Source organism: Procambarus clarkii, chromosome 79 (genome assembly GCF_040958095.1).
Source record: "Procambarus clarkii isolate CNS0578487 chromosome 79, FALCON_Pclarkii_2.0, whole genome shotgun sequence".
Lineage (NCBI taxonomy): Eukaryota > Metazoa > Arthropoda > Malacostraca > Decapoda > Cambaridae > Procambarus > Procambarus clarkii.
In genome coordinates, this window is record NC_091228.1 from 11,712,065 (window position 1) to 11,725,242 (window position 13,178).

At 49.5% G+C, this 13,178-nt stretch overlaps 2 protein-coding genes across 2 annotated transcripts in view; one reads left to right on the plus strand and one right to left on the minus strand.

Moving 5' to 3' along the window:
- The window catches only part of LOC123751416 (alpha-2-macroglobulin-like), a 622,101-nt gene that overhangs the window by 432,519 nt on the left and 176,404 nt on the right, over positions 1-13,178 (minus strand).
- Positions 1-13,178, plus strand: part of LOC138349720 (alpha-1-inhibitor 3-like) — a 259,543-nt gene that overhangs the window by 71,097 nt on the left and 175,268 nt on the right. The window contains exons 14-15 of the mRNA XM_069314610.1: positions 3,078-3,135; positions 11,858-12,083. Coding sequence (XP_069170711.1) covers positions 3,078-3,135; positions 11,858-12,083 — 284 coding nt within the window. The remainder of the gene's footprint in view (positions 1-3,077; positions 3,136-11,857; positions 12,084-13,178) is intronic.

Genomic DNA, 13,178 nt, shown 5'->3' on the forward strand with positions numbered 1-13,178 from the left:
ATAATCTTAGTCTGGTGCCAGGGATTCCCATGGGGCTGCAAGATGAGGTCTGCGTGTATTTCGTGCTATCCCTTTGTAATTCTATTTATAATTTCGAATGTATTGCATGGAGAGTCCACCTGGTTTTTTTAAAGCTCTTCTATCCCAAGTAACTTCTCTAGTGATTATATTTTTGAGTGAACTGATTATTAGTCTAGTAAATATCTAGGTCAGCATGCAGGCAGAATTCCCTTTTACCATTATCTCAACCCCATATTAGTTTAGTTTCTAGTCTTAGGTTCTGTATTTTAGTCCATCTGGGAGTCCCTGTTATGACTCGCTTGCATCATTTTGAATAACCTCAACCATTGCCCACTGTTCATTGTTAAATGTTCCTAGTAATGTTGCTATGCCGTTGGCAGTACCTACTGCTCTAGTGAAGTCAAATATGTACTAATGCAGACCTCCAGTTTTCCACAGAAGCCTATTTAAGACCTTCAGTCCTGCAACATGATGATAATGGGTCTGTAATTGCCAGGTTCTTTTGGCTTAGGAAACGGAATTATGTCTGCTTTCTTCTAAGAGGTCGGTAGTTTACCCCAGATGCATCTATAGCGTCCAATATGGCTTATTCTCCAGCGGGAAAACCTTCTTGTTTGGTGAAGGGAGTGCCTCATTCGTTGAATGTAGCTATGTTCTCATGATTAGCTGTCAACCTCTCATGATTTACTTGCTCTGACCGTTGCAGTAAGCAGATGTTTAAGCTGCTCTCTCTGGAAATTGGAGAGGAAGTGTCTCAGCCTCTTGTAATGGTTGAATATATGTCTGTGGTCGGAATGATCACCCTGATATGGCTTTAATCTGGTCTCATGTCTCTCCAAGACTATTATGTTCATTTAGAGTTTGACACCACTCAAACTATCTTGGTTCTTTCATCTCTTTAGAAACTCATCTTGCTTCAGATATCACTGCTCTTAGCAGAGTTCTTCCTTCTTTCAGAGGCTTTCTAAAGATGTTGACTCAGCTCTTCCTCTTTAACTTCTTTACTGTAGAACAAATAATTCTTTCGTTTTGTATTATCTGGGATGATGACTGGAATTGCTTTGCTGCAGCTACAATGACTTCCTTGAGTCTCGTGTATGTTCACATCTTCAGGTGGCGAGTGGTGGAACGATATTGTACATTTTTCCTGGAAGCTCTTGCTTGGTTCATCACTGACCTGGAAGCTTTTGCTTGGTTTGACCTCCTGGAAGCTCTTACTTGGTTCATCGCTGACCTCCTGTAAGCTCTTACTTGGTTCATCGCTGACCTCCTGGAAGCTCTTACTTGGTTCATCACTGACCTCCTGGAAGCTCTTACTTGGTTCATCACTGACCTCCTGGAAGCTCTTAATTGATTTATCACTGACCTCCTGGAAGCTCTTACTTGGTTCATCGCTGACCTCCTGGAAGCTCTTACTTGGTTTATCGCTGACCTCCTGGAAGCTCTTACTTGGTTCATCACTGACCTCCTGGAAGCTCTTGCTTGGTTCATCACTGACCTCCTGGAAGCTCTTACTAGGTTCATCGCTGACCTTCTGGAAGCTCTTCCTTGGTTCATCACTGACCTCCTGGAAGCTCTTACTTGGTTTATCACTGACCTCCTGGATGCTCTTACTTGGTTCATCGATGACCTCCTGGAAGCTCTTCCTTGGTTCATCACTGACCTCCTAGAAGCTCTTACTTGGTTTATCACTGACCTCCTGGAAGCTCTTGCTTGGTTCATCACTGACCTCCTGGAAGCTCTTGCTTGGTTCATCGCTGACCTCCTGGAAGCTCTTACTAGGTTCATCGCTGACCTCCTGGAAGCTCTTACTTGGTTCATCACTGACCTCCTGGAAGCTCTTGCTTGGTTCATCGCTTACCTCCTGGAAGCTCTTGCTTGGTTCATCGCTGACCTCCTGGAAGCTCTTACTTGGTTCATCACTGACCTCCTGGAAGCTCTTACTTGATTTATCACTGACCTCCTGGAAGCTCTTACTTGGTTCATCGCTGACCTCCTGGAAGCTCTTACTTGGTTTATCGCTGACCTCCTGGAAGCTCTTGCTTGGTTCATCACTGACCTCCTGGAAGCTCTTGCTTGGTTCATCGCTTACCTCCTGGAAGCTCTTGCTTGGTTCATCGCTGACCTCCTGGTAGCTCTTGCTTGGGTCATCACTCACCTCCCGGAAGTTCTTGCTTGGGTCTTTGCTGACCACCTGGAAGCTCCTGCTTGGGTCTTTGCTGACCTCCCGGAAGCTCTTGCTTGGGTCTTTGCTGACCTCCCGGAAGCTCTTGCTTGGGTCTTTGCTGGCCTCCCGGAAGCTCTTGCTTGGGTATTTGCTGACCTCCCGGAAGCTCTTGCTTGGGTCTTTGCTGACCTCCTGGAAGCTCTTGCTTGGGTCTTTGCTGACCTCCTGGAAGCTCTTGCTTGGGTCTTTGCTGACCTCCTGGAAGCTCTTGCTTGGGTCTTTGCTGACCTCCTGGAAGCTCTTGCTTGGATCTTTGCTGACCTCCTGGAAGCTCTTGCTTGGGTCTTTGCTGACCTCCTGGAAGCTCTTGCTTGGGTCTTTGCTGACCTCCTGGAAGCTCTTGCTTGGGTCTTTGCTGACCTCCTGGAAGCTCTTGCTTGGGTCTTTGCTGACCTCCTGGAAGCTCTTGCTTGGGTCTTTGCTGACCTGGAAGCTCTTGCATGGGTCTTTGCTGACCTCCTGGAAGCTCTTGCTTGGGTCTTTGCTGACCTCTTGGAAGCTCTGGCTTGGGTCTTTGCTGACCTCCTGGAAGCTCTTGCTTGGGTCTTTGCTGACCTCGAGTCTTGCCTAATATTCAGTTATCATCGTGTGAAGGACGTACTAATAGTAGCATTGATTCGTATTAAAACAACTGGAGACAACGCCAGATATATTATGCAGTTTAATTTTCTAGCAGTTAGTGAAGTTTCTTGACATTATCGTTTGAATTATTATTGGTATTGATGTTCTTGGTAAGTTTTGTAATAAATATAGTTCTTATAGTCTCTGTTATTTGTGAAGCCTTTCTGCCATTGTAAAACATGTATTAATTCTTTAACTTGTTTTTCAGAACTCTGGTTTGTTCGTCTTCAGCGACTTGACACTAGAGACGAGACCGTGCGAGGAAGGTAATGTTCACTTCTCTTCATCAACGGCCTCTCTTCCCAATGTCAAATTATCAATGTTTATTTTATCATTCAGCTGTTTTTCTCAGACTTCTAATTGTAACTGTTACATGATTGTAACTGTCTGTATTTCTACAAATATTTTTCACTGTTATTTGTACAGCATATTTACTGCCAAACAAGACCAGGAGCACCTTTCTCCTCCTACTTCCATAAAATCACATCATATTCAGCATGTAATAGAATTCGGAAGTAATAAGTCACAAATTTGAAATGCACATTAGTTGTCCATTTAGATTTTTCAACTGTTAACATGTAAATTTATATTTTTATATCAGCTCTAAGTAAAAAGCCCGAAATTTATAATAGTAGTAGGCATCCTTCAGTCTCGGGAGACTATGGAGTTGCGCCCTAGTTGTCAATCCTGGTGCAGCGTCTGGTGTGACTGATGAGGCCAATCCGAGAGTGGCAGTCCATCCCACACCGAGCACAAACGAAGTCCGATTCTGGTCTGTCTTCCTGGTTACCGGCTTTCCTTCTCTGTCTCTTTGCCTCTGATTCCTTGGCAAGTGACTCCTCGAACTTGGAGAGACCTCGTTGAACAGACTGCCTCCAGGCTGAACGGTCTGTAGCCAGTGTCTCCCATATAGCAAGATCGACGTCCATGGCTTTCAGGTCCCTTTTGCATACGTCTTTGTACCGTAGCTGGGGCTTGCCTACTGGACGCTTTCCCTGCCTCAGCTCTCCATACAGGAGATCCTTGGGGATCCTGCCGTCGCCCATTCGCACAACGTGCCCGAGCCAGCGCATTCGTCTCTGTTTCAGCATTGTGTACATGCTGGTGATTCTTGCTCTCCCCAAGACGTTGTTGTTTGTCACCTTGTCCTGCCAGGTGATGTCCAAGATGTGTCGAAGGCAGCGCATGTGGTAGGCATTCAGCCGTCTTTCCTGACGGGCGCGGAGTGTCCAAGACTCACTGCCATAAAGGAGAGTGCTCAGGACACAGGATCTGTAAACCTGAATCTTAGTATACTCAGTTAGCCTATTGTTGGCCCACACTCTCTTTGTCAGTTTGGACATGGTAGTAGATGCCTTACCGATGCGTTTGTTTAGCTCCGTATCAAGAGAGAGGGAGTCAGAGATTGTGGAGCCCAGGTACACGAAGTCGTGAACAACTTCCAGTTTGGAATCAGAGATGCCGATGTCAGGTGGGGAGTCCACTCCTTGTCCCATGACTTGTGTTTTCTTCAGACTGATGGTGAGTCCGAAAGCCTGAGAGGCCTCGCTGAAGCGGGTTATGAGCCGTTGGAGGTCTTCAGCTGAGTGGGCAGTGACTGCTGCGTCGTCGGCAAAGAGGAAGTCGCGCAGACACCTCAGCCGAACCTTTGTCTTGGCTCTCAGCCTGGCGAGGTTAAAGAGCTTCCCATCCGACCTGGTCCGGAGGTAAATGCCTTCCGTGACAGATCCGAAGGCGTGCCGCAGCATAACTGCGAAGAAAATCCCGAATAGGGTTGGAGCCAGTACGCAGCCCTGCTTTACTCCACTTCGGATGTCAAAGGCGCCTGATGTTAGGCCATCAAAGACCACGGTGCCCCTCATGTTCTCATGGAAAGATCTGATGATGCTGAGGAGCCTGGGTGGGCATCCGATCTTGGGGAGGATCTTGAACAGGCCATCCCTGCTGACGAGGTCGAAGGCCTTCGTCAGGTCTATGAAGGCTACAAAGAGTGGCTGCTTCTGTTCCCTGCATTTCTCCTGCAGTTGTCTGAGGGAAAAGACCATGTCGATGGTGGACCTGCCAGCTCTGAATCCACATTGTGATTCTGGATAAACTCTCTCTGCAAGTACTTGGAGCCTCTTCAATGCGACTCGAGCAAACAGCTTTCCGACAATACTGAGGAGGGAGATTCCACGGTAGTTGTTGCAGTCGCCCCTGTCACCTTTATTCTTATACAGTGTGACGATGTTGGCATCCCTCATGTCCTGTGGCGCATCTCCTTCTTCCCAGCAGAGGCAGAGAATTTCGTGCAGCTCTATGAGCAGGCTACCTCTGCAGCACTTCAAGGTCTCAGCAGGAATGCCATCTTTGCCAGGAGCTTTACCAGAAGCAAGGGAGTCTAGGGCATCGCTGAGTTCTTCCAGGGTCGGTTCACTGTCGAGCTCCATTAACACAGGCAGACACTCAATGGCGCTCAGGGCATCTTCGGTGACTACATTGTCCCTGGCGTATAGCTCAGAGTAGTGCTCGACCCAGCGCTTCAGCTGCAGTGTCTGGTCCTGAATCACCTCGCCAGTGGCAGATTTCAGAGGAGCGGTCTTCTTCTGGATTGGGCCGAGGGCCTGCTTGATGCCGTCATACATTCCCCTTACATTGCCTGTATCCGCTGCAGTCTGTATCTGGGAGCAGAGCTGGAGCCAATAGTTGTTGGCACATCGCCTGGCGCTCTGCTGCACTTTGCAGCGGACGGCCCGAAGGATCTGTAAGTTGCGCCGACTTGGGCAGGCTTTGTAGGCTGCCAAGGCGTTTCTCTTCTCTTCGATTACAGGTGTCATCTCTTCCGAGTGAGCCTCGAACCAGTCTGCCGACCTGCCGGTCTTCTTGCCAAAGGTGGAAATGGCAGCGTTGAACACAGCGTCTCTGAAGTGCTCCCATCTTTTACAGGCAGTGACCCCAGCTGGGCCAGGAAGAGCTTCCTCGAGCACGTGTGCAAAATCTTCCACCTTGTCCTGGTTGCGGGTCTTGGTGGTGTCGATGCGAGGTCTGCCCGCCTTTTTCGAGTGATGAATCTTCTTTGGTTGCATCTTGACCCTGCTACATACCAGGGAGTGGTCGGTGTCACAGACAGCACTCTGGTAGCTACGCGTAATCTTGACGCTGGGTAGACTTGCACGCCTGGTAAGAATCAGGTCAAGCTGGTGCCAGTGCTTGGATCTGGGGTGTCTCCAAGATACTCGGTGTTGAGGCTTTCTGCCGAAGAACGTGTTGGTGACACAAAGACCATGAAGGCAGCAGAGTTCTAGCAGACGTTGCCCGTTCTCATTCATCCTTCCTATGCCGAATTGACCCAGGCAAGTGGGCCAAATGTTGTGCTCGGCACCCACTCTGGCGTTGAAGTCGCCGAGGATGAACAGTGGCTCCTTTACAGGGATTCTCGCTATGACTCTGTTGAGGTCATCGTAGAATTTTTCCTTTGCCTCTGCTGGAGAAGTCAGGGTTGGTGCATATGCACTAATTACATTGACTGGTCCTGTTTGGGAGTACAGTTGCAGAGACAGAAATCGTTCGGTTTCCCCCATCGGTGGCATAATGTGTCCCAACAGTGCATTCCTGACGGCAAATCCCACACCATGTTCTCTGGTCTCATCTGGAGGTTTTCCTTGCCAGAAGAAAGAGAAGGTCCTCTCTCTCACAGATCCTGATCCTGGGAGCCTGGTCTCTTGGAGAGCAACAATATCCATCTGCAGCTTGCTCAGCTCCCTATCGATGATTGCTGTTTTTCGGGCGTCATTGATTTCTTGCAGGTCGTCAGAGAAACCTGGTGTCAGTGTCCTGACGTTCCATGTGCCCAGCTTTAGGGCAGTTGATATTTTCTTCTTTGGTTTGGTATTGCTTGGTGCAAAGTTGTCGGGCCGCTTGTCAGTTTTCACCCTAAACCCCACGCACCCAGTGAGGTTAACGGACCGTGGCGAGGCAACACCTTATTGGCTGGGGTTTGCCCAGCTTGAGGCGGGCGGTAGCTGCCCAGTGGGGCGCGATGACCCCTCCCACCGTCGGAAGCAACCCCTGGCGTCACACTCTTCGCCAATCGAGCAGAAGACTTAAAACCGGTAGACTGTCGCTTCCCGTGTTGGTTCGACGCTGTGAGGCGAAGCTGGAGTGTCCTCTCCAGGGCGCAAAGCCTGGGTAAGTAGATATGGAGGAGAAGCTGTTACCCATGCAGCAGGTCCCCCCTCTCCACGTTGCTGAAATTATCCAATAGAGAGGCAAATGCCAATACGCATGGTTCCAGCAACGTCGCAGGAGCTGCCAGAACGAGGTCGACGTCAACAACGAACTGCCTTAGGGGCTCCAACTCCGGATTTTTCCTCGAGGTTGACTCCTGAAGCCTTCCCAAAAACAAGGGTATGGCCGCAAGGCAGCGGAGGTTTAAAATCAGGGTTTTCCTTCCCCTAGATGGGCTGCCTTCCCAGGCTATCGAGTCCCATCTACACGGATGTTAATTTGTTAAATTACACCAAATTTATAATACTATAATATAATATAATACAAATTACGAAATTTATAATACTAGTAATAATAATAATAAGATATTAATTAAGTCAAACTCAAAGACAAATTTTAGCTGATCCTCGAGTTCTCACACGCTTGAACAGAATAAACTTAACATAGTTAGAATGCAGAAACATTTCACAGCCTCGATTCGAAACAAGCAATTTTAAACGATTTTTAAGCAATTTTTTCCTCCCAGTCATAGATGTACAAATATCGAAGGAATCAAGTATTTGTAATTTGACACAAACACAATAAATGTGTCATATGTCCATCACGAATTTAAGTGTCTCCAACAATCTCTGTTATAGCGATTGTTTGTTAGATAATATAAGTGATAAAATTACACATTTTAGTTTGCTTCAAGCTCAGTAATGTTAGTCCACATTAACATAAGCAAATGTTCTGCAATTACTCTCTTAATGACCAGAGTAATTGGATATGCTGACTCAGACTGGAGGCGTGGGTCTGTGGTGTAGGTGCACATGTTACCCCTGCTAGTGTTGTGCACACTACCGTGGTGTAGGTGCACATGTTATCCCTGCTAGTGTTGTGCACACTACCGTGGTGTAGGTGCACATGTTACCCCTGCTAGTGTTGTGCGCATGTTACCCTTGCTAGTGTTGTGCACACTACCCTGGTGTAGGTGCACATGTTACCCCTGCTAGTGTTGTGCACACTACCGTGGTGTAGGTGCACATAATGTTACCCCTGCTAGTGTTGTGCACACTACCCTGGTGTAGGTGCACATAATGTTACCCCTGCTAGTGTTGTGCACACTACCCTGGTGTAGGTGCACATGTTACCCCTGCTAGTGCTGTGCACATGTTACCCTTGCTAGTGTTGTGCACACTACCCTGGTGTAGGTGCACATGTTACCCCTGCTAGTGTTGTGCACACTACCTTGGTGTAGGTGCACATGTTACCCCTGCTAGTGTTGTGCACACTACCGTGGTGTAGGTGCACATGTTATCCCAGCTAGTGTTGTGCACACTACCGTGGTGTAGGTGCACTTGTTACCCCTGCTAGTGTTGTGCACACTACCGTGGTGTAGGTGCACATGTTACCCCTGCTAGTGTTGTGCACACTACCTTGGTGTAGGTGCACATGTTATCCCTGCTAGTGTTGTGCACACTACCGTGGTGTAGGTGCACATGTTACCCCTGCAAGTGTTGTGCACACTACCTTGGTGAAGGTGCACATGTTATCGCTGCTAGTGCTGTGCACACTACCGTGGTGTAGGTGCACATGTTACCCCTGCTAGTGTTGTGCACACTACCGTGGTGTAGGTGCACATGTTACCCCTGCTAGTGTTGTGCACACTACCTTGGTGTAGGTGCACATGTTACCCCTGCTAGTGTTGTGCACACTACCTTGGTGTAGATGCACATGTTACCCTTGCTAGTGTTGTGCACACTACCGTGGTGTAGGTGCACATGTTACCCCTGCTAGTGTTGTGCACACTACCGTGGTGTAGATGCACATGTTACCCCTGCTAGTGTTGTGCACACTACCGTGGTGTATGTGCACATGATGTTACCTGGCTGGTGTTGTGCACACTACCGTGGTGTAGGTGCACATGTTACCCCTGCTAGTGTTGTGCACACTACCGTGGTGTAGGTGCACATGATGTTACCCCTGCTAGTGTTGTGCACACTACCTTGGTGTATATGCACATGTTACCCCAGCTAGTGTTGTGCACACTACCGTGGTGTAGATGCACATGTTACCCCTGCTAGTGTTGTGCACACTACCGTGGTGTAGGTGCACATGTTACCCCTGCTAGTGTTGTGCATACTACCGTGGTGTAGGTGCACATGATGTTACCCCTGCTAGTGTTGTGCACACTACCTTGGTGTAGGGGCACATGTTACCCTTGCTAGTGTTGTGCACACTACCGTGGTGTAGGTGCACATGTTATCCCTGCTAGTGTTGTGCACACTACCGTGGTGTAGGTGCACATGTTACCCCTGCTAGTGTTGTGCACACTACCTTGGTGTAGGTGCACATGTTACCCCTGCTAGTGTTGTGCACACTACCCTGGTGTAGGTGCACATGTTACCCCTGCTAGTGTTGTGCACACTACCTTGGTGTAGGTGCACATGTTACCCCTGCTAGTGTTGTGCACACTACCTTGGTGTAGGTGCACATGTTACCCCTGCTATTGTTGTGCACACTACCTTGGTGTAGGTGCACATGTTACTCTTGCTAGTGTTGTGCACACTACCGTGGTGTAGGTGCACATGTTATCCCTGCTAGCGTTGTGCACATTACCGTGGTGTAGGTGCACATGTTACCCCTGCTAGGGTTGTGCACACTACCCTGGTGTAGGTGCACATGTTACCCCTGCTAGTGTTGTGCACACTACCTTGGTGTAGGTGCACATGTTACCCCTGCTAGTGTTGTGCACACTACCTTGGTGTAGGTGCACATGTTACCCCTGCTAGTGTTGTGCACACTACCTTGGTGTAGATACACATGTTACCCCTGCTAGTGTTGTGCACACTACCGTGGTGTAGGTGCACATAATGTTACCCCTGCTAGTGTTGTGCACACTACCTTGGTGTAGGTGCACATGTTTCCCCTGCTAGTGTTGTGCACACTACCGTGGTGTAGATGCACATGTTACCCCTGCTAGTGTTGTGCACACTACCGTGGTGTAAGTGCACATGATGTTACCCCTGCTAGTGTTGTGCACACTACCGTGGTGTAGGTGCACATGTTATCCCTGCTAGTGTTGTGCACACTACCTTGGTGTAGGTGCACATGTTACCCTTGCTAGTGTTGTGCACACTACCGTGGTGTAGGTGCACATGTTATCCCTGCTAGTGTTGTGCACACTACCGTGGTGTAGGTGCACATGTTACCCCTGCTAGTGTTGTGCACACTACCTTGGTGTAGGTGCACATGTTACCCCTGCCAGTGTTGTGCACACTACCCTGGTGTAGGTGCACATGTTACCCCTGCTAGTGTTGTGCACACTACCTTGGTGTAGGTGCACATGTTACCCCTGCTAGTGTTGTGCACACTACCTTGGTGTAGGTGCACATGTTACCCCTGCTATTGTTGTGCACACTACCTTGGTGTAGGTGCACATGTTACCCTTGCTAGTGTTGTGCACACTACCGTGGTGTAGGTGCACATGTTATCCCTGCTAGTGTTGTGCACATTACCGTGGTGTAGGTGCACATGTTACCCCTGCTAGGGTTGTGCACACTACCCTGGTGTAGGTGCACATGTTACCCCTGCTAGTGTTGTGCACACTACCTTGGTGTAGGTGCACATGTTACCCCTGCTAGTGTTGTGCACACTACCTTGGTGTAGGTGCACATGTTACCCCTGCTAGTGTTGTGCACACTACCTTGGTGTAGATGCACATGTTACCCCTGCTAGTGTTGTGCACACTACCGTGGTGTAGGTGCACATAATGTTACCCCTGCTAGTGTTGTGCACACTACCTTGGTGTAGGTGCACATGTTTCCCCTGCTAGTGTTGTGCACACTACCGTGGTGTAGATGCACATGTTACCCCTGCTAGTGTTGTGCACACTACCGTGGTGTAAGTGCACATGATGTTACCCCTGCTAGTGTTGTGCACACTACCGTGGTGTAGGTGCACATGTTATCCCTGCTAGTGTTGTGCACACTACCTTGGTGTAGGTGCACATGTTACCCCTGCTAGTGTTGTGCACACTACCGTGGTGTAGGTGCACATGTTATCCCTGCTAGTGTTGTGCACACTACCTTGGTGTAGGTGCACATGTTACCCCTGCTAGTGTTGTGCACACTACCGTGGTGTAGGTGCACATGTTATCCCTGCTAGTGTTGTGCACACTACCGTGGTGTAGGTGCACATGTTACCCCTGCAAGTGTTGTGCACACTACCGTGGTGTAGGTGCACATGTTATCCCTGCTAGTGTTGTGCACACTACCTTGGTGTAGGTGCACATGTTACCCCTGCTAGTGTTGTGCACACCACCGTGGAGTAGGTGCACAACGCTGTACGCATAAGGTAAATGTTAATTAGTGACACCAACATGGATTATCAACAAAAACAGCGCCAGCTGCTGGTCCTTGATGAACGGGGAAGCAAAAACACTTCAATTACGTATTTAGTAAAAATAAACAAAATATTAACGTTGAGCGAAATAATGTTTTGTGTGTTAAAAGAAAAAGTGTGTGTTATCTGCAACTTTTTAACAAATATTTATTAAAATAAAATAACAATATATGAATAAATTATAATGGAGTGTAAGTATGTTTGATATGTGACCGCCTGCCTGAGGAGGGCAGGAAATGTGTGGTGGTGGAGACAGTGTTGCTTGTGAAGTATTGCTAGCTGGGCTGTGCTGGGAGACCCGAGACACGCCGGCTCTCGCCTCAATTATATTAGAGAGGTGGGGGTAATTACTTAACTTGAATCATCTGATGAACATAAAAACTCTTGACTTTACAGAGCGTCTTCAGTTTTTGCCCCTCCCCCCCTTGGTATGGGAACATAGACCTGTGGGTGGTTTTGGTGGCGGCCTCGCTGGTGATATTGCGCCCGCCGCCGCCCGGCCTCAGTCACCCCCGCCGGCCTTCGCCACAGACAGCGCCAGTAAGGAAGGCAGCGAACAACAGCCAGATGTTCCTAGGACCAATTTCCCGGAGACTTGGCTCTGGGACATCATCGTTGTCCCGTAAGTCTCCAACTTATAGATTTATGTGTGAAGGTGTTCCGTTTTGTTTGTCTGTGAACACTGACCTTCACAGACCATATTGGGGGCTGTATTTGGTCTTTATTTTCAAAGGTTTCCAGCAATAGTTCAAATTCAAAATGCATTATAATCCACTTTCATGCAGAACACGACAACTGACATTTCATTCTACTTAAAGAACTTCACACTTATCTTCCTCTAGTGTCACGCATTCATGCACTGTTTATTGGTGGGTGGAGGGGCTGGGTGTCGACGTGTCGGTGGGTGGAGGGGTTGGGTGTCGACGTGTCGGTGGGTGGAGGGGCTGGTTGTCGACGTGTCGGTGGGTGAAGGGGTTGGGTGTCGACGTGTCGGTGGGTGGAGGGGCTGGTTGACGACGTGTCGGTAGGTGGAGGGGTTGGGTGTCGACGTGTCGGTGGGTGGAGGGGCTGGTTGACGACGTGTCGGTGGGTTGAGGGGTTGGGTGTCGACGTGTCGGTGGGTGGAGGGGCTGGTTGACGACGTGTCGGTGGGTGCAGGGGTTGGGTGTCGGTGGGTGGAGGGGCTGGTTGTCGACGTGTCGGTGGGTGGAGGGGCTGGGTGTCGACGTGTCGGTGGGTGGAGGGGCTGGGTGTCGACGTGTCGGTGGCTGGAGGGGCTGGTTGTCAACATGTCGGTGGGTGGAGGGGCTGGTTGTCGACGTGTCGGTTGGTGGAGGGGCTAGGTGTCAACATGTCGGTGGGTGGAGGGGCTGGTTGTCGACGTGTCGGTGGGTGGAGGGGCTGGGTGTCAACATGTTGGTGGGTGGAGGGGCTGGTTGTCAACATGTCGGTGGGTGGAGGGGCTGGTTGTCAACATGACGGTGGGTGGAGGGGCTGGTTGTCGACGTGTCGGTGGGTGGAGGGGCTGGATGTCAACATGTCGGTGGGTGGAGGGGCTGGTTGTCGACGTGTCCGTGGGTGGAGGGGCTGGGTGTCGGTGGGTGGAGGGGCTGGTTGTCAACATGTCGGTGGGTGGAGGAGCTGGTTGTCAACATGTCGGTGGGTGGAGGAGCTGGTTGTCAACATGTCGGTGGGTGGAGGGGATAGCTGTCGACGT